This window comes from Brienomyrus brachyistius, chromosome 9, assembly GCF_023856365.1.
Source record: "Brienomyrus brachyistius isolate T26 chromosome 9, BBRACH_0.4, whole genome shotgun sequence".
NCBI lineage: Eukaryota > Metazoa > Chordata > Actinopteri > Osteoglossiformes > Mormyridae > Brienomyrus > Brienomyrus brachyistius.
In genome coordinates, this window is record NC_064541.1 from 25,974,614 (window position 1) to 25,996,044 (window position 21,431).

General features: G+C 48.6%; 1 protein-coding gene across 1 annotated transcript in view; it reads left to right on the forward strand.

The window, feature by feature from the left end:
* Window positions 1-9,371: 9,371 nt before the first annotated feature.
* The window catches only part of map7d1a (MAP7 domain containing 1a), a 41,285-nt gene continuing 29,225 nt past the window's right edge, over window positions 9,372-21,431 (forward strand). Inside the window, exons 1-2 of the mRNA XM_049025473.1 lie at window positions 9,372-9,397; window positions 10,634-10,728. Of these exons, the coding sequence (XP_048881430.1) occupies window positions 9,393-9,397; window positions 10,634-10,728 (100 nt within the window). The 5' untranslated portion in view covers window positions 9,372-9,392. The remainder of the gene's footprint in view (window positions 9,398-10,633; window positions 10,729-21,431) is intronic.

The following is a 21,431-nucleotide window of genomic DNA, read 5'->3' on the forward strand; positions in this document are numbered from 1 at the left end:
AAGCGAAGGTCAATCTCCCCAACAGCTGATTGTCATCCGCTGAGCGGCTGGTGATTCGTTAAAGAGCAGGCCACTCCCACTTTGGATGATTGGCAGGCAGACGGGGGCAGCGTGCATGTCGCCATTATACGTGGATGGGAAGCTCAGGTCTTCTTGTCACACGTGTGATTGGTTAGGGTTGGGTTCCCCAATGCCGGCCCTGGAGGACCAGAATGCAACACGGTTTGCAGATTTCCCCATTCAAACACATCTACTAAACCTGGTAATTTGCTGATTAAGGAGTGTTTATTTTGGGAGATCTGCAAATTGTGTTGGATTCTGGCCCTCAAGGATTGGAATTGGGGGATGCTCACTGGGGGGGGGGTTGCTGTGATCCCCTACAGCGTTTGCCTGAATCATTCACCCATCCCTTCAGCTAACACGATTGGGTCGATTCACAAACCACCAGTTCCACGCTCATAAAAAAAAAAAAAAAAAAAAAAAACACAATTTAACTAGAAGTTGTATTACAAGCATGTGATTTGACCCCGCATGATCCTGCCAGATGTACACGGCATTATTGTGCTGGGTATTTATTAAACTGCATCATGCCGCGTATGTTTCTTAAAGCTCCTCTTCTGCAATTTAACCTGCAGAATTGCCTGTTTCCTCCCCACAGCTGTAGCGTAGAGGTCATGCCCCAGGATCACCGTGTTGGCACCGTTAGCCTGATACTATTGGAGCCAAACTGGGTTGTAAATGGGAGCCATTTATAGAGTCCAGTATGAGGCTTCTGATTTAGAGCGTGTACGTTTACAAATGAGACAATTCAAAATTTCATTTAAATAGTCAAGTAATTAAGAGGCACATTCATTGGCACGTGATAATTACAAATGTGCAGGAAAATGAACTGGCATCTTCCCAGCAGAGTTCGTGTCCTTTTCTGGAACTGGGTCAGGTTTCTGATTTCATTTGGCAAAAGTCCTGGTCCCACCCAGTTCTTAACTTCGGGCGAAACGTTTCTGAACAATGGGCACAGTGCGGCGATAGCCGAGGGTGTTTTTCTGAGAGTGTGATGTTTCTCTTTTTCACGTCCTCTTGTGAAACCTGGCCCGCGTATGATTTTTAATGCACCCAAAACGCCTCAGTGCGGCAGGATTCTGCTTTTCTGCTATGCAAGCTGTAATTACCCAGAATTCCGAGCGCGGCGGAGCTCATGTGGCTGCAGTAATTCGGACCCGCTTTCCGCGAGGCATCCTTGGGCGGCTTATTTGGAAGCATTAGGAATGCGCAGATTATATCTCTGTGGCAGCTCGGCTGACTTGTAGCCTTGCACTTACTTAGACGGCCTGCAGCTGCAGAGGAATTCCGGTGAAATTGTGTCCGACCTGTGGGTTCACTGCTGTGTACCAGCGGGGCTCTCGCTGTGCCCATTCACCTCGCTGCCCACCCCCATGAAAATAAGCATGTGAGAAATTCTGGTCCCTTGACAAGACCTTGACAAGGAACTTTGTGTCACATGGGGGAATAGATTTTGCTGAGTGGGAGACCCCCAACAGTACCTTTATTTAAGGACTATACTGTGCTGGGCCCCCTGCATCTACCCGGGGGTGTCCCTGCCCATCCGATGCCTCTCCGATGCCTCTCCGATGCCCATCCGATGCCTCTCCGATGCCTCTCCGATGCCTCTCCGATGCCCATCCGATGCCTCTCCGATGCCCATCCGATGCCTCTCCGATGCCTCTCCGATGCCTCTCCGATGCCCCTGTAGGCTTTGCTCTGTGCCCTGGGGTTCCATGCTGACCCTGATGTCACCCGTGGCTTCCAGTTCTTCTGCCAAAGGAGCAATTGCTGATGATGTGGGAAAATGCCCTGAGGATCAGGCCATGCCGTCCCCAGTGCAGCCCAGCCGCCGCCCTTTGGGCTTCATTGCCAGTCAGAAAGAAGCACTCGACTGTCTCATACCACGACTACGCGATAGTGTCACTGTTGTGTGAAAAAGGGGCTTTCGGCTTATGCCGGCACTCACTTCGTGACTCGGCAGGTGTGGCCGGCATTATCGAGGAGCCCGGTCCGATTTCCGCGAACGAGGTTCCCCTCCGGGTCGCTGTGACACAGAGCCCATCCCCGGAAGCACAGGTGTGAATTCATGCTGCTGTGTTGTGAACGGCTGTGAATATCGTCTGCTGGGGTTTTCATTCCGCTTCCGGAGCCTTCCACGCAACGCCCTAAACAAGAGTATCTGTTTGACTTAGTGTCACGTGGCGCCTGGAACACAAAATGTCAGCGGCGTTGTGCAGTTTGCACCTGCCATTATTCTCTTAATTATTCGAATGTCCTGTTAATTATTCTAAGCACCACGATCTTAACTCCATTGTGGTGTGAGTACCTGGCCACAGGGATGTTTGTCTGTTATTCCCAAATGAGACAGACTAAATAGCACGATAACAGGATCGGACATTCCAGCGTGGCTTTCTCATGGGTATCATGCTGTCTGTTTTGTTATCTAACTGGAGAAAAAAGCTTGTTTGTGGGAGGGGGGCTTCAATCTTGCAGGGCAGGTTTGTCAGGATTTTTGCCATTTTTTTTGTAATTTCCTGGAGACGTCATTGGAGGTACATGGTCACCTGTTGGTGTCAGAGTGGCTGTCCAGCGAGTCTGTTTATTTATCCCATAGCGCATTTGTACAAAGCAGCCGCCAGTTTATGCAACCTCTTCAAAGGTACAACAGGAAGTTCCCCAGGATTTGAAACTAGCAAATTTCAGATAACAAGTTTGTACCCATGTCACAATTGCTTTCAAGTGGCTTTCTGGGTGAAGGGACCGATCTACATCATGTAGAGCAGCGACTCATCTGGAGAACAATGCAGGTCGGAAACCTATTTGCAGCCAATTTGAAAACTTCTCCCCTTGCAGTTTACGTCGTGTGACTTTGAAAGCCCCAACTCTGGCTGTGATTCTGACCAGGATTATAAAACGTCCTGTTTGCTGAAGGTTTATGGAGCCAGGTTGTTAAAATTGATTGACATGTCCTGAAGCTCTCTCTCTCTCTCTCTCTCTCTCTCTTTCTCTTTCTGTCTCCCCCTGAAACCTCCTTTGTTGAGGGGATTTCTCTCTTCTAAAATGTTAGTCACTTATAGAAAATTACAGTCTGTGTTTGTCAGTGGGTGGATTATAAAGAATAACACTTGGGCCGAAGTTTGTCATACGCTGGCAGAGAGGGTCAGATCGCATGGAGGTGGGGGTGCAGTACATTTCCTTTTAGGAAAGATCAAAGTTCATTTCAGGCCTTATTCTGAGTCTTATTCTCTCTGTCCCTCTCTCTTCCCCCACACACAGTTTGTCATGGTAATGAGTGTGTGTGTGTGGGGGGGGAGTTGTCGCGGGGGGGCGGGGCTGCCAGTGGTGGTTACTGAATGGGTGAAGAGGAGAGGGGCCGCTAACGGGGTAGGCCTACCAACATGAGAGGAGCCTCGGGGGGGCTGGATGACGGAGGGGCCCCATACTTCTCCCCCAGTGCCCCCACTGCCCCAAAAATGTCCCGAGTTATATTTATTGTCCCTATAGGGAGGGGTCCCCAAACCGCAGCAGTATTTCTGACACTCATGGTAGCACCACCAACTCACAGCTAACATCTACTCAGTTGTCCCTAGTGTGAAACACTGAGGTCTTACCGACAAACTTGTTCCAAGCCCCTCCCCAGTTAATTAAATTATTTGTAGCTCTACAGTAAAATAGTCTGGATGTGTGTGAGATGTTAATTAACCACGCGGAGAATGGGGTGGGGCTTTGTTCTACAGCTTCACCAAGGGCACCGATGTATGTCAGGCACTTAGAACATACAAGCTATACAGCAAAGGGGAGATAGACCCAGGTGGTGCATTTTGTTAAAACTATGAAAATAATAAACCTTCCAATAGTGAAAAGGGTGATGTAACAGTAGCCGCTTCGAGTTTTAAGCATTATACTTGCATTCATGCATCTGCATTTCAACTACAGTAAGCTCTCCTTCAGATATTTATCACTGGGTCTATTCCTCCAGTCCACTAGGGGGTGCATAGACTTATTATCAAAAGTCTCAGCTCTCCTTTGCACTGCCTTATAACGCTAATGTCAGATGCACATGGACAAGGTGCATTGGAGCATTAGACACGATCCACAGCACTCTGTAAGTCTGGCAGGCTTAGCTGGACATAGCAGTGACCGCGCAGCAGCTTGTTATGCCCCATGCACCTGGACGGCTTCCTGCATGAATAGGTTGATCCTTTCTCTTCCACCATTTCCTCACACCACACAGTCACAGGCCTATGTCCAAAGCGAGTTACACGACTTGTAATTTAGGTTCCCCCAAGTTTACACACCCAGAAATTTGGGCTAAACCTGCAGATCGGGATTCTGGGAAGGCCACCTGCGGGGCTGCAAGCGGCTGTCAGCCGAAATCGCCGAAAGCAGAACCGCTGAGCAGACCTGGATCCTTCCACTCTGTTACGGCAGCCGACAGCGAGCGTCCATATTTCCAGGTCCTCGGCCTCGGCCCAGCGGGACACGGAGCGGTGCCAGAGCCACGTCGGTTGGCCGTGGCGATGGAGATTCTGCCGGTTCCCTGCCTGGAGCCAGTGGAGGGAACAGGTTTAATCAGCATCTGGAGGAGAGGAATGTGAGGAGCGGTTGAGTATGTGTGACAGCGACTCACGGGCTTCCGAGGAGGTGCCGTGTGGTTGGAGCAGGAGGAATCTGGATCTACAAACCTTCTAGATCGCTCCAAAAAGCTTTCTGCGTCCACAGCGGACTGCCGCCAACACAGTTGCCTCGTGGGCGTCAGCCAGAGGCCTGCCATTCAGGGCTTACGCAGAGCCAAAAAGAGCAGACGGAACACTCGCCAGGTTCCCCGCCGGGGTCTTATCTGTCGCCTGTAAAGTGAACAGGAGAAAGGAGTGTAAATATACTAATATTACCCAAAGCTCCCGACCACTAACATATCACAGGTTCCACAAGCAACCTTTGAAGGAGGTACTTAATATAAAGTGGCGTAAGTCAGATATCAGCTTAAGAAGTGTGGAGCTGAAGGGATGCAAGCCTCATTAAAAAAGAAATGAAACTGATAAACCACTTAGTATTAATAAACCCCAAACACTGTGAGAGCAGGAAGGACCCGATAGAAGGTGCAATTAATCTGCTTAGCTGACTCTTCTATCCAAAGCGTCTTACAGTTTTTATCCATTTATATGGCTAAATGTTCTAGACTGTTCGGGGGTAGGAGAGCAGGCCGGGATTAGCCCGTGTGTGTGTATGGAGGTTAGCGTGTCACATTCATGTACCTGTCCATTCTCCACATCAAACCTGAACACAGATGACCGGTGGTCCACATGTGTCCCCTGCCTCCCTAACTCAGATAAGCTGCATGTGTCTTTTTTGCCCCCCCCTTCCAGTCCCATGTTCTTTTGCTAATTGTTTGGCTCTGGGCCCACCCCTCTCAAAGCCACGGGCTGGCTTTTAATGAGGGACTGGAGTTTGTGTGCTTATGTGTGTGTGTATCAGTGTGCAGCAGCAGCACAGTGATGCCCCCCCCCCCAACAACCTTTAACTGAAAGAAGAAGTGGAGGGACTTCCTCTTCCATCCATCCACTTGTTTTCAAGCAGCCATCACTGTTATGTGTATTTCTGTACAATGTACCCATCTCTGGCACTGCCAGTCTGCCCTGAGCTTAATGTTGCAGACTTTGGCCTGCAAATTCTCTGGGTGCCTGGTGGGATAATGATCAAACACGATCAAGGACAAATAATTCAATCACACAAGTTTAATGAGAAGTAAGGCACCGTTTGATCAGGGAATGATTATTTTGATTGTCTCAGACTGGTGACTCCGATCTACATCGTGGAACTCATCCCATCAAAGAGACCAGGTGTTTGGCTTAACAGCACACGTCCGGACCGTACAGCAGCACCACAAAGTTGGATTTAATAGTCCTTTGATCAAGTTTTATTGCTTAGGTGAGTCACTGCAACAGTGTCTTACATGTTACCCCCCTTCCCCTCCCCATCACCCTCAAAGCCCCCCCCCCCCACTCCATGCTCTTGGCAATGTGACGAAGGGTGTAATTGATTTGAGACCGTATCTAATAAACGTTTGTTGATTATTCACCGGGGAGGGCTAATCCTCTTAATTCACCCCCAAATCAGCTGCTGTTACGTATCTATCATCACACAATTTAGGGCAAGCATAGCAATGCGCTTCAATTAATTAATCTATCTATTAAGGAACTAATTAATGAATCAGCCCTGATATGTTTAGTTTGAATATAGGATTCAGGAGGAACATTATTTAATTTTACTGTATACTGTACATGGCTAAGAGACTATATATATATATATATATATATATATATATGTTGGATTAGACTCGTAAGTCTCCATCATGTGATTTTAAATGTGTTTTATCTGTATTTTACACGTGTGTTTGTCCATCTCACACTGACAGCCACAAAGCGGCTATCGTCATTGGTGACAGGCCACAGCCACAACCACCTCCCTCGACAAACGCAACACGTGTGTCATTCTCCAGCTGAAGTTCAAGCTAGTAGGGGGGGGGGGGTGTATGGCAGAGGACGGGGCCTCAATGGCACCCGGGGTGCCTTTTTAAGGAATGGGGGGGTGACCGGGGAGAGAAAGCTTTGGTGAAAGACCGGGGAGAGAAAGGGAGACAATGGCAGAGCAGAGGCAGTGCGGGCGAAGAGGGAGGTGCGGGGCGGAGAAGGAGGTGGGTGAAAAGAAGTGTGCTCGAAAACAAAGGTGCGGGGGAGGGGGGCGAAGGTGGCCTGTAATGGGACTGGGGAAATGAGAGCCATCTTTTCAACAATGGCTGCAAGTAACCCCCCCTCCCAATAAGACGAGCCCTGAACACACACAAAATGATCCGCCGTCCTTCCGTGCTGCTGTCCGACATGATAAGCAACAGGTTAATTAAATTAAGTGCATTTGAGTTTGTTCTATAACACGGGACATGAGAGAATTACGTTTCGGATTTAATATCCATGAGATTCTCCTTTATCCATCTCCTTTTTTTGCAAAGAGAAACATCTTTGTTTGGCAGAAAACTCCGTATGCTGGAGAATATATATATATACATATTTTACATATCTAATCGGTTTTAAATTGCTAAATCTTCCAGAAGTCCCTGTGCTGAGGGAAGGCGGAGCAGTTGTGTTCAAAGAATTTCCGCATGCTATTTGAGTTCAGGCTGGATCTGATTTTGAGATATAAGCTCCCGATTCTCTGGACACACATTATGTTATTTAGCCAGGACAGGCAGTGTGGGGGAGGGGTGGGGTTATGGTGGATTAGGCAGGGTCGTTAAAAAATTAATGTCACCTTTTCAAGGAAGGTCACACACACACACAAACCCACACAAACTTCAGGGTGTCACCCCGGGTGGGGCTTTAGGTGTTAACCTTTCAGGAAGGATAACCCCCTCCTTTAACTTCCAGACTCGTTTTGAAACAAAATGTCAAAACTAGTTACATCTAAAAATAGATTTAGTTCATTTTTATGACACTTAAAATATTTATACTTTCAGGATGAAGTAAAGTTCACTGAAAAAAGGGGGGTATTAATTCTTAATTTCTTTTTTCCCTCAGAAAATTAAAGGGGTGTGGTCGTGGTAAGCAGTCAGCCAGTCTGATGGTCCACTGTCCTTCTTACCGCACAAAGCTTTGTGCCTGAACTCCATCTTAAAATGTTTGTTTCTCCTACACCCCCCCCCCCCCCCCCCCCCCATCATATCGGAGTCTTCGCAACACAGAAGACCCACTCTCCCTTTTGATATGAAGTCTGCTCATCAAAATGCTGAGTGTCAGCTGTGTGATGATCAGCACCCCACCCTCCAAACCCCCCCCCCCCCCCACTGTCCAGTTGCGGTGACAGGTGGCTCGTGAGAATTTGCTTTAGAGAGACATAACAGCTGCAGAAAAGGAGTCATTCTGCATGCATTGGGGGGGGCGGGTGCCACATCTTGGGGATGGCTGTCGGCCAGTTCGTTCCCCCCTCCCCCTATCGGCAGATGCACTGGGGAGCGAGACGCACAGGTGGAGATGCAGCCAGGCCCCCCCCCATTGCTGAAGTGTGGCACATACTCAAGCGACTGCTGTGAAAGGGACCCCCGAAGACACTATTCATCTCAATCCCAGATGGACAAAAAGTGGAGTGGATGCATACAGACACACACCCTCCTTCATGACTCTGGAGACTGGAGGTCAGACAGGGGCCCTCAAGAAAGACCTGAAAGAAATTAATCTGCACATTGTCTCCTGAAACAGACCAGGAGCCCACAAAGCCCATCAAATTCATGTGTCGAAAAATGCTGACGACAGACTTACGTTTGGAACAAATCTCTCTCTGCGCATATAACCAAAGCATTATTTTTCTACATAATAGCCATGTGACCATCGAGGAATTCATCCAAATGGTTTGCTGGACTTCATAAAGGGATGCGAAGCAACTCTCGGGGAATTTCCAGCCGCTTAAGGCTGCAGGTAAATGTCTCCCAAGTCCACAGTCTGAAAACGGGACTGAGATCCTGCTTTGGACCAGAAGCTGGATACCTGGAATGAAATCTCTGTGAATCTATTCTGCCAACCTTCACTCTTGCCCTTGAACTATGCAAATATACAACCTTGGCACCAGCACCAACAGCTACATATTGAGTGATTATATACTGGATGGACATTAAGTAAGGGATTCATTAGGTTTATAGTGACTGTATCATAAGAGGCTGCTTCTCCCTTTCATGCAGCAGAAAATGAAGGACCTCAGCATTTAACACAGTAACTCGTCACTAAGATATTCTGTGGGAACAGTAGAAGGACCTCATCTATATTTGCATTCATTTCTCATCGAGATCTTGTACCGATAACGGGAGTTAAACCACTCCGTAAAGTCTCCATCAGCAAATCCCAGAGACTTTCAATGGTGTTAAGGTCAAGACCCTGTGCCGGCCAATTCACGTGTGAAAATGATTACTCATGCTTGCCGAACTACAATTCGAGCTCGATGAATCTTGGCATTCTCTTCCTGGAGGAAAGAAAAAAAGTCCACTGATGGGATAACCTGGCCATTCAGTAGATTCAGGTACTCAGCTGACTTCACTTTATTGCTGCATAACCTTGCTGAGCTGTAATAATGAGCCAGTCATTGACTCTTAAGTGCTTGCTGGCCAAGCAGTGTACAATGAAACAGAATGTGAAGACTAAAAAAGATTCATAGCTCTGGGTCCCCCAGCAGTCACCCACCTCCCAACGCAAGCCCCCCAGAATCCGCTTACCACGTCACCTTTCTCGCTCTGGCGCGTCAGACCCCGATGCCTGTATCTCTGCATAAACAGTAATGAGAGAGCAGACCAGGCAGCAGAGCTACTTAAAATGAGGTAAGAGACTCAAGTTAGAACTTCTGCTGCTTCCAGGACTCCAGCGTGTAGCATATAAAAAGGAGAAGGAAAACAAGCCTACGGAGTATTTGTGAGCGCTAAGAACACAGATACACGATTAGTAAGTCCACATTTTACTGCGCCTGTGAGAATATGCGTGACTGAGGCACAAATCTTCGCAATGCATAGACAATACACACATGCATGCTATATGTATGAATAACTATGCATATTTGTGTGTGTATGTGTGTATAAACGATATTCGACTTAAGAAAGCAACACATGTGCCATGACAACAAAACGATTGTTAGAGTTAAAATGTCTGAGTAGTCACCGGAAATCAATAGATTATTAGTATATGAAGTTACAGACTATACATTCGCAAGAATTTAAATGCGCGATTCACAATTGAATGAAACGAGGGACAACTGTGTCACGGATTGTGACATTTTATCATAAAATGGCATTATAAGCACCACTACCACACGACAACAAGTTGCCGGACTGTGACTTTAACGGGGCTGGGCGTCGATGTCCATCGTGATCTTCTAAAGTGACTCACCATCTGCGATCTCAGCCAAAATAATTCAACTTTCCCCAGATAGTCTGAACATGTTGGGATCCTCGGTGATGATACCACTATGGAAAACGGAGGGGGGTTATTGTGTTAGACCGTTTAGATATACCGCATAAATCAAATTCAGAAGCTAGGAAAGGGGCAGAAAAATCAGAAATTACAATAAATATGTCCAGGTAGACACATACTAATTTGTCCAAAATAGATCTCCTTTTTTATGCTGAAATGTACGAGGTACCCCGGTATATGTGGTACAGTCTTCTCTGGAGGCTAGGCAGGGACCGACAGCACAATAGCTATTCCATCAGCTGTTGTTGCGGTGTGGTGGACTTTTCTACCTTTCTTTTTTCTTTCTAAAGTTTTTTTTCCCCTTTTCTTGACACCACGTCCTTGCAAAATAAAAATATCAACAGTTGTTTCGGTTGTACAAGTACCATCGGGAAAGCCAATTTTACCATTTTCGTTTTTGTATTTATTTGTTTTTCTGCCCTTTTTCTTCCGTTTCACGGCATCTGTCTTGCTCCCCCCTTTTTTTTTATTGTTCCCACCTTTACCGTTTGGGGAAATTGCTAGACGGTGTCTGCGCTGGCGAATGACTGAAGTGAATAACTAAGCCGAGATTTTTTTTTTATCCCACCCCCCCTATCTGCTGTTCGGAGGAATGGTTATACGGAGCCGAGAAGCGCACGACTGAATGAGAAGACGGATTGCAAAGATATGGACCTAGAAGAGAAACCTCAGCCTGCGGAAAAACGTAAGTTATGATCTGCGGCACGTGAAGCTCCAGTAAAGGGCTCCACGTCCTTCCTACTGGCCGCACTGGTATGCTCTCCCTTTTTCGCCGCCTCCCCATGCCACATTATTACACTGTAGGTACATATCCTCGCCACATTAAATGCTCTTAACCGGGTTGAACAGCTGTATAGATCTAAGGAAATAACACGCCCGCGTTAATATGTTTTTTTAATCACGTGTCTTGGATAAAGAGGCGCAAATATTTCCGATGATATTTGTAATCATTCAATCAGATCGATCATTTTTTTAGACTAAAGAATATTTTGTAAACAGCGCCGAAGAGATACCCGAACCTTACAATTGAGCTGCTTTTAATTACCGCCTTTGAGTGCAAATGTATATTTTTCCAGATCGTATAACAAAGTCAGCACTTCTCGCCCCTTTGGTGTGGTGGTGGTATCTCGCCTTCTTCTACCCCCACACCAGAGCCTTGTCCTGCTCTGTTGCTCAAACCACAGAATGAGCGGATGCATTGACCCCCCCGCTTCATTCTGATTTCTCTCCTTATCCTCCCCGTGGGATCCCTTAAAACGTGGCAGGGGTTTCCCTTTACGGTTTTCTGTTCGGGATTTTCTTCAAACGTCTTAAGCTAACTCCAGCCGCAGGCTTCAGGCGCCTTGGGTCCATCTTCCGGCAATCGCGGCGTTTTGTGGGGGAGGGGGACCGACACTAACCGGTATGAAGTCAGAATTATTGGGAAGCGGAATTCATGTGCCGGATTAGCGCCCGTTAGTTCTCTGTCGTGTTGCACTTGACGTGATATCCCTCCTTATTTTAATGTTGCAGTTGCCGTGTTATGAAATATCTTTGCATCGGATGCTCCTTTTCCGCAGTCGGAAAAATAACGATAATAAAAAGAAAAACCCAATGGATGAGCCCCGGCAATGCCTAATTCCTCCTACAACACTGCAAATACATTCTTAAACTCACAGGTTACTCGACTTGTTCCACTCGTGCTTGAAAAATGGCATCTCAGCTGCACCCATGAGGTAATCCGGTACCCCTCCCCCTACCCTATCCTACCCTACCCTCTTCAAGCAGATGTGGTCACAAATCTCGTTTCCATGCTGCTGAAACTCTTGTGTGCAAGGAGGACCACTGAAACTTGCCCCCCCCCCCCCCCCCCCCCCCCCCACTTAGGTTTACTGTTTCGGACAACAATTCTGGCTTGTGCTTAAGTCTCTCTTTATTGCTGGCCAGGTAATATGGGCTATATATTTTTCCAGGAGATATTCTACAGTCAGGTGTGTTGTCAGTGTGTGTGTGTGTGTGTGTGTGTGGGGGGGGGGGGTCTAGGTGACAGCTGGGCAATTCCTTGATGGCGGACCTAATGAGGGGCCCAGTATTTGTTTTTTCTTCTTTTGCTCCAAGATGCTGCTTGACCGTGAGTCAGCTTGGGGGGGTGTGTGGATATTCAGATTGGTGTACGACCAGTCTGCAGCGCATCCAGCGTTAGTCTGTATAGCGGTTGCGAGAACTTGCGGCAGATGTACATACAGTAGGTTGTTAATAGCCCTGGAATTAACTTTGGAGCTGGATCTCGGTACACGTTGGGCACTTTGAAGTGTCGGCCAATCGCAACCAACAACCTCTATCAGAGAGCAGCACTGTCCCAAGAAGCCAACTTGTAGGACTTTTTCCTGTGGATTTCTTGGCCTGGTCGGGAAGCTGAGACTTACTCACCAAGTAGCATCACAGTTTGGAAAAAGACTCAGAGGCAGCCATTTGGGAGTCAAATTAACACTGGCGGCCGTTACAGATGTGTGATTTGAGTGCCTGTTGATACCGTTCTTTGAAATGATACCCTTGCATTTTCCCAGCCAGAGATCTGGATCAGAGATTCGATCCTTCACCTCTGAGAGGCTGTTTCCATATCAAACAGCATGTAGTGAGAGTCCCACGCGGTATATATGCGTAATCACTTCATACAGGGTGTGTGTATAAGGACCAGCAGACTGTACACCCTGACCTCTCACCCTCGTCTTTGTGCCGTGAGCTTCCCGACATTCATATACACGCTGTGTGGCTTCTCTCCAGACAACAGATGCCTGGGCCTCCTTCCTGCTTTTCGGTGCAGGAACGGTTTGGGGTGGGGTGTGTTTTGGCCAAGTTTCAGATCCTAGTGGAGCGGAGCCCCACCTAGCCTGTGGGAACCTTCCTCAAAGGACGTGGGGCTGCCCAGCTCCCTGCCCCTTGGAGATGTTTTCTCTCGACCGTGAGAATAGCCCTGAAATGTCCACGGCTCGCATGAAAATGCAGCATTGTCCCGTCCTAACCTTTCAAGACAATCTGGCCCTGTTAGGTGTGGGGGTTTCTCTTTTTTCCTTAAGAACCATCACCATAGCGGATGGACCTGCGGTCTGATGTTGAGATAAAGCAGTTGCAAGATATTCCAACACTGTGGCAATTTCTAGTTAGCTTGAGAAGAAGCCAGACCGCACCCGGCTCCACTATGTCTCCGGGGCACCAGGTTCTTCAAAAAGTGAGGTTGTCTTTCTGCACTGCAGGTGACTTTGAAATCTCCCACGGAGACCTGCTGCCTTCTCAGGGTTTTCTTTTTTATTTTTTGTACATTAGCTTGCGCTGGCTGTTGCGCGGTGTCTATGTAATGTAAAGGCATGCACATTTTTCTGACTATATGACTTTTGGAGTCAAGGAAGGTTAACAACTTGTCAATGGTTCTGTGATGTTTAATGGAAGTAACATTGGTTAAGAGTATTGAATAGAAAGGTTCTATCGTTATAGCATTAGTTTAATAGACAAACCAAGAAATAAGTTGTGTGTAGTGACTAAGTCTACTTAGTAGGGGTGTTTCGATGCCATTTCTAACATTGTCACTTAATCCTAAATCCACAAAAGTTCATCAAGGGCTGAACAGAGAATACTTACTTACAACTGTTATCCGGATGGACTGTTATAGATTTATGCTCTGCCCAGACTTCCCAAAGTGGGTGGTGGGAACAGGGGGGGGGACACTAGCATGTGGTGTCTTGCTCGTCATGATCTGAGCTCCTAGAACTTGTTTTATGTCTGAATCTGTTTTTGGTTCTCAATCCCCCTGGGCCAGAAGGTCTCCGAGTACTGTTTCCAGGTATGGATCCAACGTTCTTCCATGGTGTGGCTGGAGGGGAAGGCTGAGCCGAGATCCATTTGCTTGTGTGTGTGAAAGATAGAGAGGGATCATTCCACCACCGGGACAGAAAAGGAGGTCATCCCTGTATTTTTATCAAAAAATACTTGCTTTTTTTAAATGCTAAGATGTCACTCTGACTAGTTGCTGCGCATTGATGCTCTTTTTGTCATCTTGGTTATTTAGCTGCTGGCTGCAAGCACAACCTCTTGGAAAACTGCTCTTTGGTGTTTGATCAGTAGCTTCTAGACAAATGATCCCCTTTCCACTTGTTCGAGCTTCGTGAAGCTGGGCACACATGGCAATGTGAAGATTTGTCCTCCCGTGGGGTAAACTCCACTTGGCCCAGTTGGTAGAGGAAGTGTATGAGGTGAAAGGGATTAACGGCTCATACCTGTGTGCCTTTTAGACCTTTGATCAGGGAGTACTCAAGTCCCAAATCCTAGCATGCTATAGAGGGTGCCTACAGAGTAAGCAAGTAGCCACTGGGTGCTTCTTGGGATTGGGTTGAGGTTGGGTTGGGTTGGGGTTTGGTTGGGTTGGCATTAGTTGCTTTGAAACAATTTTTTTTGGGGGGGGGGGGATAAGTCTTCAGAAATGGGCTTATTTCACAAGTCCATTGAAAGACTACTTTGATCATGTCTTGAATTTTTTACAGGAATAGCCTAATGAGCACCTACAGCTGATGGTAAAACTGGGTGAACATTAGTCACTTTCTTCATGTGATGTTATTTCTCCTTTGAAGGATGTTTGTGCGTCTCACAGTGCTGAGCACCTCCACTGTGAGAGGTCAGGAGTTGACCTTTTTTGTGGCAGACGATGGTTGCCTTGATTGTAATATCAGTGTAGATTCATTTTCTTTTTCAGGACAGGCTTCACTTGTTAATACTTCTGTTAAGTCCGTTTGCTGGAAGAGGCAAGAAATTTGTATCATATAATCCATATGTTCAGAGGAACAGATGGTATTGAAGTGTCAATGTTTTTAATCATGCTCCTAGTTTTGTAGTGATTGAGTACGATATATTCGCTGCAAGTTTCTAGTTACAAGCAGATAAATAGTCTGCTGAGTGAGTGTGTGTGTGTGTGTGGGGGGGGGGGGCTAATTTAACACATGCTGTCTTCACAACACGCTGGAAACCGAAGAAGTATTTTCTGATATGTTAATAAATTTGTCTTTTATGGGACGTAGGAGGGGGTGCTCCGTGAAACAGGATTAACAAACCTGAACTTTGTGCAGCTCACGAATGAGGCACGTGGCTCTGAGTCTGCTGGAATAGTCATTTTATTTATAGTGAAGCTGCCCGTTCACGTGCGGTTTGTGGAAATGCAGATGTTTTGTGCACCGTCTTGCTGGTGATATATGCAGTGGGCCTAGACAGAGGTTGGCCCGGGCTCCTCGAGATGCCAAGCCCACCCCCCCTCCATGAGATTTCAAGATTTCTGCACAGGCTGGCCGACTTAGAAGTCGCGGTCATTAGCAGGAAATTACATGACTGCGGAGGGTGGTTTTTGTTTGGGGTGGGGGGGGGGGGTAGTGAGCTGAAATCTCACACTTCAAATCCTTTAGAACTGTAGGGGAGGAGGGATTTTTAAGGAAGACATTTAGTCTGTGTGTGACAGGGAGAGGTAAATGGAAGAAATTCCTACTTGGGGGAATCATGAAGCAACAAGAGGGAACATGTGGTATTTTGGAGTCTTGCGAGTGTGTTCAGGGACTTTGTAGGGAAGTTAGGCGGCCCCCCCCCCCCCAGCCAAGCTGTGTGTGTGTGGGTGGTGAGTCTTCTGCTTGGAGGAATTGGGGAGGGTGTGGTGTGGGGCGGAGTGTCGACCGGCTGTTGGCTTGGGTTCGGGGGGGGGGTGATTTCATTTCTAGGTTTTAGTGGGGGCACTGGCATCACGTCACTTTGGGTGTGGAGGGGGGCATAATGGGGAAATGAAAGAAGTCCTCCTTCGACATGCGAGTGTGACTCATTCTGGGCCGGAGACTTGGGAAGAGCTTGGGTTGTTGTTGTTGTTGTTTTTCTGTTGACCTGGATCAGCATAGACCTCCACCTTCTCCCTGAGATTTGTTTTTCATTCCGCAAACATGGATATCATGACTCTTACCAATAGTCCAGCGAGTTTCAAGATGCTGGCAGACTCTGATTCTCCCCGGGTGTCGGACATTCCTCAGCCCCGCGTGCTGGTGACCCCTGCAGGCCACTGTGGGGTCAGGGGGTCGTCCGCCGGCATGCCAGCTCAGCCGGGAAGCCTGTGGTGCAGACCCGATCCTACCTCCTTCTCAGTTCATTGTTTTCATTCCCGTTACCAGAACAAAGGTTTGTCTCTTTCCGCCGAGCTTGATAACCTCTCTGATAAGGAGCTGTCGGGTCAGCCTTTTGTATCTCATGTACTTGTTCTGGTCACAGCTTTCTGTCAGAAATCGGTCATGAACACAAGTGGCCCAAGAAGTGGCTCTGGTAGAATCATAATCGTAGCGTTTCGAGGAAGGGGAGTGGATGAGATAATGAATTAATTTGCTTCATGGATGGCTCTGCATATTTGCTTGATGTGTAATTAGCTGTTGCTTCAAAGACCAGGCAGCAGAAGCAGGATTTCTTATGCTGCAGAGTTTTGCACCATGTATAGTGTAGTGAGAAGGGTAACTGATCTCCATTCATATCGACGCTCAGCCGTTTTAAGAGCTTCCTTTCCGGGTCTCAGTGTTCCAGAACCATGTGGTTTATGGTACTCAACTGGTTGGGCGCAACAAAACTTTGGTCTGGACCTTAACTATCCACCTCTGGGTATGATCTTTCATTGTTTCTTTATAAATTAAGCCAGTGTTTCCCAATCTGGTCCCACTGTCTGTGAGTTCCTGAGGACCAGATTGTATTTTCCTTCCACAGGTGTGAGGAGGCCATCCAATCAGTCCTCTAATTTGTAATCTAATTAGGGAAAACCCACATATGTCATGGTTCTTTCTGGATAAGATTGGTACCCCCCCGCACCACGTCAATCCCACATCCTTCCTTTCTGAGCTGAGTCTTTGCTGGCCTTGATTGATGTCCACAGATGACCCCGTGCGATTTGGCGGGTCGCAGGTGACCACGACGCTCGTCGTACACGGCTGGATACGCGGAGTCGGCTTGCCGGGGGCAGCTGGTCGCCGGCTCCATGCGTCTTTCCTCTCAGAGCCGGAGAAATTTTGCTCCGAGTCGCAGTTCAAGTTCATCGTGAGGAAGTTGAGCGCGGCTGGCGGAGCTTCCTGTCCGGGCCCCTTGGTTCGAGGCCCCGGGAACTAGAAATGTGGATCCTTGCTATTTTTGAAGTCCCACCCCACCCCCCATGAGTGTGCACTGCCTCTGCTCTCAGCAGTGTTGCCATGGCCTAATTTGAGTCCCAAGCAGCTGTGGGTGAGAGAAGGATGCCCAGTGCAGCACCTCCGTCCAACCGGCGCTGAAAATAAACCAGCGTGGGACTCGCGTGTCGCCGGACTGCAAGGCTAATATTAGGCTGCTGCAATCGGGCACCTAAGGGCATGTGCCACTTTTTTCAGGGGTTATCTGCTTGCTCCCCCCCCCCCGTCCAAGGAGCTGTGACTCTAAGCACTCAGATGGCAGCCATCTTGGACGCGATTTTGTCAACAGCGCGGAGGATCTTGGAAACGACGCACACGTGGGGAGGTTCCAGCGCTCACCATGGCAACTAGTCAGTCACATGACGCGGTGTGGGCTTAATTCACAAGGGCTGTGTGGGTGTGTAAGAATGTCTTGCGTAGCTAAAGCGAAACATGGGTGATGACTCGCTGTCGCCATCGTCCATCTGTTGCACGTTTGACCCCTTGACTTTGTCTGCTCTTATTTCCCTTCAACGATGTTTAAATCGTAGCTTGTTTTTTTTTTTCTTACACCACCATTTTGGTGTTCCAGCCGCAGTGATTGTGCAGGTTCTTGCATGTTTCAGTTGAGCTCCTGTGATTCTCTGAAGAGCTTGTCCACGCTTGGACGGGCATGTGGTTTGGGAACCTGTAATTACTCCTCCTGTTTGCTGGCGGTCCCTGCCCATGTGGGCGGGGCATCCGTATCAAATGTCGCCGTTAAGAGGGACCATGGAACTTCTGGAAATTACACTGCGCCATTAATTATACACGACTCCCGGCAATGACATGTTTGGTTTACTTTTAATCAGTGCTAACGGAGATTCCTTGAGTTGAGCTGATCTGAGTGGATGCTCTTGTCTGTGATGGACAGTTTATGTCTCTGTTTATCGATCGGGTGTCTGCGGTTCTCCTGGAAAAACCCGCTCACTGTTATTCCACCTTGTTCTTGTGGTCGTGCTGTCATGACTGCGGTATTATTTTTGTATGCTCTTCGATTTTCCGAATGTTTGTACAGTGACCCCCCTCTGGATTCACGGGCCAGATTTGGGTTTAGTCCTTCCCTTTGCCCAGAGCAGGGTGGGGGCATATCTGAAGAGTGTCAAGAGAAGCGGGGGGCAGCAGAGCCAGCGTGTGATGATCCACTTGTGATTCCCTTCTCGGAAAAGCTGCAATACGACTTTCCTTTTTTTTTTAATATATGTGACCCATCACCACGGAATGAGTCTTAAGTCGCACTAGTAGAATTACACCCATAAGACTCATTTTGTGGTGATGGGTTCGCGGTATATAAACCCAGTTTATCCACCGAGTGTGGCACCAGTTAGTAGGCTGCCCTCATGATGGATGGCGTGACCCTCGGACACGGGCCGGCTAAGTCAGGCTTGGGAGATTGTCACCTCGTGCGAGTCTAGTCAGCCAGACATGTCCATCTCAGTCCTGGGCAATGTGCTGTGTGTTGCTATGGTGATGGGCTGGCCTGGGGGCATGAGCCAGGATGCCCCCCCCCCCCCCCAATGCACGCAGCTGTTGTACTGGGTCAGTAGGGCTGGTTGCCGTTGAAGAGATTCAGGTCAGCTTGGTCACACGGCTGGTTTGTGTTTATTTGTTGTCAGTTTAGTATGGAAGCCTTTAACTGTAAAGCTGGAGTAGATGTACGTCTCAGAGCCAGTGAGAACCCTTGTGGAGCCCTAGCTGCGCTTCACTGTCACTGTCGGTGTCGTACTTCATGGCCCCAGTCAGACTTCGCTTTGAACTGGCAGTTTGCTAAATCATGGGGTGAGCGACACTGCTTAGACCTCCCCTGAATGGACACACACACGCACACACACACGTGCCATGTGGCTCCAGGGAGGGTCAGGGTCCCAGGGCTCACCGTCCCGAAATCCACCGCGCAAACCTCAGTCAGCTGCCTCTGCATTCCTCACGTACCTTTCGCCCCCCCCCCCCCACCATCCCTGCTTCCAGCTGTCACCCAATTCCCTAAACCTCACCCCGCCATCCCCGCCCTGCTGCACCCTTCCTCCGCACGACCGCTCCTGCCATGCCATCTTCATGGATTTGCTGGGCTGGTCTGCGATCATGCCGCTCAGTGGCGCCCCCCCCCCCCTTGCCTGGGGCTGTTGCAACACCTCATCACTGGTGGATGCGGTTCGACATTCTTAAAAAGAGGCTTAAAAACAGCTTTTTCCTCAGGCTATTTGACTGCCGAATAGCTTAGCCCCCCCCCCCCCCCCCTGCAGTCTGGGTCTCTGAGAAAGACTGATCGCTCTTCACTCACACCATATATAAATCTGTCTTTATTTATTGCACGTTCTGCTTCAACACCAAAGTTCTGTAACAAATTGCACATCAGGTGGTCAAATGTGTCTCTCTGTCTTAGTCATGTCTGTATTACGTTTATATTTATATTCTATTTATGTATTATTTCTGAATTGTACTACAACCAATGAGTGATATTTCAGCTCAGTGTGTGACTCCATGCATCATATATCCGAAGCTGACGATAAAGGAAACTTTGACTTTGGGGTTTGGTTCGCGGTCTCGGTGTGGTTGGAATCACATTTTCCCCCCCTGTTTGCTGACGCTTTTCCTACCTGAAATGGCACGGGCTCCATGCCCTGGTGACTGCTGTGCCTCTCTGCCTCCCTCCCCTCGTCTCTTGCGCCTGTCAGCCTGTCTGCTGCTGCGAAGCTTGTCTTTGAAGCCATTTTTATTATTTTTTTTTACGTAACAGGCCGGGGCGAAGTAAATAGGGCGCGGAGAGCGGGGCTGCTTCAGATAGGGGGCTTCCTGTTTTGCCAGCTGTCGTGCATAAATGGGGGGGGCTGATAGAATAAACAGCCGCCTGTTTTGTCCTCATGCATAAAGAGTCTCTGCAGCGATGTGGGGGGGGTGTGTTTTGTTGCATCGTGCACAGCGTGCAGACGAGGACCCATGCCATTTTGGGGAGTTTAAACCACTTGGCTGTGCAGTATTCCAGGTCTGATGCCAGCGTAAGCCGTAACGGAAGTGAGTCGACTCCAGGGACTTGTGGCAACTGTTTCTTAAATGAGAGAGGGGTTTCTGGGGGTAATAATCTGACTCTGCCGGGAAACGCTTAAATGGTTCCTCTAGGATGCGTCGTGTACCTTAGTGTGGTACAGGCACGGACACCAACTCTGGGATCTTCTTGCCAAAGTAAACATCGCACCCACCCCCTCAGAATCGCTTCACTCCTGGCCTACCTCCAGATTACCCAGAATTCTCGTGTCCCGCAGCGGACGAGACGAGAGGTATGCTGTGATATCGCCTTCATTGCTCCTGGGGAGGGATGCGCTGAAGATGTTCTAACCTCCTCTGTAAATATTTATTTCCTTGGAACTCTTGTCGTCCTCCCCTTGCCCGTCCCCTTCAGAGGTACTGGGGGAGGGTGGGGGGGGTTTCTCATACATGCCAGTGCATGGGGACCCTGCGCCACTGGTTGTTGCCATTTCTGAGGTGCTGCCTGGCCGGCCGTGGTTTGTTTATCGGTCATGGAGTTTGCCATCATCGATGACGTCACACAGTCACACGGTCGGCATGCAGTGGGACCCCGGACAGGTCGCTTCCTGTGTCCCCATCTCTGAGAGCTGTCAGTGGGGTAGGGTCGTCCACGTGAGTGACGGACACATGCCACGGATTCCCGCAGCACCACTGACCCCCTTTCTGTTCCCCTCCGCCAGTGTCTGCTCCTATAATAGGACAGACAGTATGAGTCTGTCACCCCTCCCCCCCACACCATGTGACACAATCATACACGACTTAGGGACTGCAGTCAGAACAGCATGCTCACGCGTCCCCCCCCCCCGCTTTATTGTGCGTGCAGGTGTGTCCCCGTCTGAGCTGTGAAATGTTCTTTAGATTGTCTGAAGTCTTCAGTCTTTCACGAGTGAAGCTGAAATATTCAGCATGTGAGGGATTTGGCAGTGTGGATCCCAGCATGAATGTAAACATTTTACGGCCTCCTGATGAGACGGAAAGTCTCTTATCGTCACTGACAGCCCAGCACGCTGGCCCCACCCTCAGAGCCAGGGTGCCCCCACCCTCAGAGCCAGGGTGCCCCCACCCTCAGAGCCAGGGTGCCCCCCGGAATGAAGCTGGGTAAGAGGGGTCAGCATTCAGGAAGGAATCTCAGTCTCGTGCTTAGGGGGGT